General features: G+C 59.6%; 1 protein-coding gene across 1 annotated transcript in view; it reads right to left on the bottom strand.

The window, feature by feature from the left end:
* NTRK1 (neurotrophic receptor tyrosine kinase 1) overlaps positions 1 to 937 on the bottom strand; it is a 22,178-nt gene extending 21,241 nt beyond the window's left edge. Inside the window, exons 1-2 of the mRNA XM_027774484.1 lie at positions 840 to 937; positions 320 to 394 (exon numbers count right to left, since the gene is read on the bottom strand). Of these exons, the coding sequence (XP_027630285.1) occupies positions 320 to 394; positions 840 to 937 (173 nt within the window). The remainder of the gene's footprint in view (positions 1 to 319; positions 395 to 839) is intronic.
* Positions 938 to 3,286: the final 2,349 nt, after the last annotated feature.

Raw genomic sequence — 3,286 nt, 5'->3', positions numbered from 1 at the left:
GGAGTGAATCGGAAGGCATCGGGCGCCACGGACCGCAGACTGCTCTTCACGATGGTGCTGGGGAGTGTGAGGGAGGCTCAGCCCCAGGGCCCTGCGGGCCTGACCTTGGCCCTCCCTGCCCAGCCCGGCCCCTGGCCTCTAGTGCTAAGCCCTGCGCCCCTCTCCAAGCCCCTCGTCATTTCCTCAGGCTCCGGAGCTTCCCCAGCCCCTCAGTCCTCAGTCCAGGACCTCCTCCCAGGCCCAAGGGCCTTGAGCCCCCCCTGGCCCCGCTCCCCCAGCCCGTGCAGGGACCCACACTCGCAAGTCCCCAGCCCCTCACAGGTTTCTCAGCTCCCCCAGGCCCCTCAGGTGGTTTTGAGCCAGATGCTGCAGATGCTGCTCATTCTCGACGTAGCTGTGGGAGAAAAGATGGCAGTCGTAGGGGCCGGGCCCGCTCAGGTTCTCGTGTCCACCCCCGCCCCTCAGTCACACACGCACAGGCACTCATCCACACAGACACTGTACACACACATGCACACACGACGCACACCTGCAGACAAGTCACAATGCACGTGTGTGAGCATGTACACACACACCCTTACACACACACAAACACACCTCCTGCATATACACACTCAACACAGAGGCATAAACACACACAGAGGTGATGCTCACGTATGCACAAGTGCATGCAAGAACACACACGCACACGTGTGCACGAAGGCCCTCACACATGGACACACCTAGCCAAAGCTCACACATATGCCTTACGTGCACATGCAGTCCCGTGTGTGAGAATGTGCATGCTACTCACATTCATAAGCACTCACAAGCCCATTAGCTTGGTGTTCTGCACTTACACCAGCCTCAGCAGGAGGAGATCATGGGGAGACACTTGCTCCACAGAGGGCTGAAGCTCATCACCGCCACTGCCCCACCCAGCACCGAGGAATCCCATGGTCATGCAAACGTGTTTCCAAACGTGCATGCTCAAAGCCCACTGTCTGGGCTTATCTTAATAAACACACACATACACACGCACACACGCACCCCACCCTTCCTGCTCCCGCATAGCCTCTGGCCCCTCCCCACACTCGAGCAGCAACCTCTACTCCCCCACCCCCCACCCTTTTAGCAGAGCGAGCAAGCGGCATAGAAGCCATCAGTCAGAGACCCCCTGAACCCCTCCCTGCCCAGGAGAGGGCCGGGAAGGAGAAGAGGGCAATCAGAAGGAGGGATGGAGTCAGAGTGCGGGGTGGCTGGTCTACACAGCAAGACAGAGATGGGGCGGGAGCGAGCCACAGGGCAGAAAAACAAAGAGAGAACAGAGACACCGAAGAAGAAACTGACAGGAAGAGACTGGCAGAGAGAGAGAGGCAAGGAGAAAGGCAGATAAGGAGAGAGAGACGGAGAGCCAGATAGATAAGGACAGAGCGTCAGAGAAAGCCAGAGAGGGAGAAGAGAAGGAGTGTGAGAGGCACGCAGGCATGGGGGGTGGCTGACACCCCAGGCCCCGCCTGGCTTCTGGAGCCAGAGTGCCAGGGAGTTCCCAAGAACTTACCTGCCCTGCGGTGGCATGTCAGCATGCCCCTGCAAACACATGAGCACACGCACACTCACACACACTCACACAAACACACACGCATACACACAGGGAGCCTCTGGCGCTCTCAGGCCTTTCTCCTACCCTCTAACTTTCTCTAACCCGTGGGAACCAGGGCCAGCCTGAGGGGCCCCTCCTCTCCCCTTCCCAGCCCTGGCCCTAGCAGGACAGCCAGGTAGGAAGTAGCCTCCAGTGTCTCTGAGGAGGGGCAGATGCCTGTCCTGCGCCCCTAGCCCCTGCCCCGAGGGCTTCAAGCTGTGCCGACTGTAAGGGGGGTGAGGATGCAGCGGCCGACGGGTGTGCGCGAGCTGTCAGGCAGCGTGCTCGAAGCTGCCTCATTCGTTTGGATTCATAATCAATCTGTCTGTTTGAGTCCATTATCTCCTCGTTAGCTCTGCGGGTGAGGGAGGAGGGAGGAGACTGGGCAGGCGGGTGTGGGGGGTGGTGTCAGGCTGCAGCCCCACCCAGGGGACAGCTCAGCTCACCACCCGCCTACCTGCTGGTCCCCAGCCATGGCCTACCTGTGTCCCCTACCCCAACCCCTGGTTTGGACCTAGGTGGGGTTCAGAAGGGAACCAGGAAATGAAAGGATAACGGGGAGCCCTCAGAGTGTGGGCCCCGGTTTGAGGGCGCACGTTGGTGAGGGGTGGCTGCCTGGATCTTATGCCCCCTTCCATCACGCAGAGACCTAGACCCATACCAAGTCAGAGCCCTCTCCTCTCCTCCTGGTCTCCCTGGAGCCATTAGAGAGGGATATCAAGTACCTTCCCGTTAATTACCACGAGATGCCCAAGTAACTCAGTGCCAATTATGCTGCTCAAGTAACTTCCAGACAGCGGTGCCCTCCCCCATACCTTCCAGCCCGGCATTGCAGGCCAGGGTTCCTTGCCCACCCGCTAAGCCCTAGGCCACTCCACTCCTAGGGGAGTGTCTAGCAATTCTTCCCCTCTTGTAGAAGTCTTACCGACCCCCAGCCACACGGAATACTCAAGTATTTCCCAGACTTCGCCATGTGATGCTTGAGTACCTCTCGGCCCATTATTAAGGCATACTCCCAGAGGTTTCACCAGCTGCTAAAAGTCCTTGAGTATTTTGTAGCCGATTACTGGAAGATGTCAGAGGTCTGCACCAGCTGGAGATGCCTCCCAGCTCTGGGCTCTGAGGAGAGCAGGGTCTCTCGGTTAGGGCCCTGAGCCTTGCCCCAGGAAGTGAGGGAGCAAGAGTGGAAAGGGAGATGGGAGCGAGTGTGGAGAGAGAAGCCAGGAGTCCTGAGGGCAAGTGAGGGTAAAAACGGGGAGAGGAAAACCCAGACGCCCGCTGCCTCCATCAATTCCAGCACATTCCCAGTCTCAGGGGAAGAGCTGTCCTTGCCTGGTCATGGCAAGGAAGGGGTGAGGGTTGGTTTCCCCTTAAAAGGGAGAGAGGAGGTGAGGGTGTCCTCAGCCGGCCATCCTCTGTACAGCACACAGCTCGGGCAACTGACTGACTCCAGAAAGGGCTTCGTGCGGCTGGGCTCCCTCGGACCTGGTCTCCCTGATCTCCTCGGAGCTGGTGCCCCAGCTGCCCTGAGCCCCGGGCGACATCTAGACAGTGGCCTGCGGACTTGCTGGGGCAGCGCCGGCGTCGGAGAAACGCCGGAGAGCTGCCGAAAAGCTGCTTGGTGCCAGCCTTCCGCCGCACCCGCCCCGCCCGCACCAGCAAACA

This window comes from Tupaia chinensis, unplaced genomic scaffold (genome assembly GCF_000334495.1).
Source record: "Tupaia chinensis unplaced genomic scaffold, TupChi_1.0 Scaffold000438_1, whole genome shotgun sequence".
In the NCBI taxonomy this organism is placed as follows: domain Eukaryota; kingdom Metazoa; phylum Chordata; class Mammalia; order Scandentia; family Tupaiidae; genus Tupaia; species Tupaia belangeri.
This window is presented reverse-complemented; position numbering and strand designations above follow the sequence as displayed.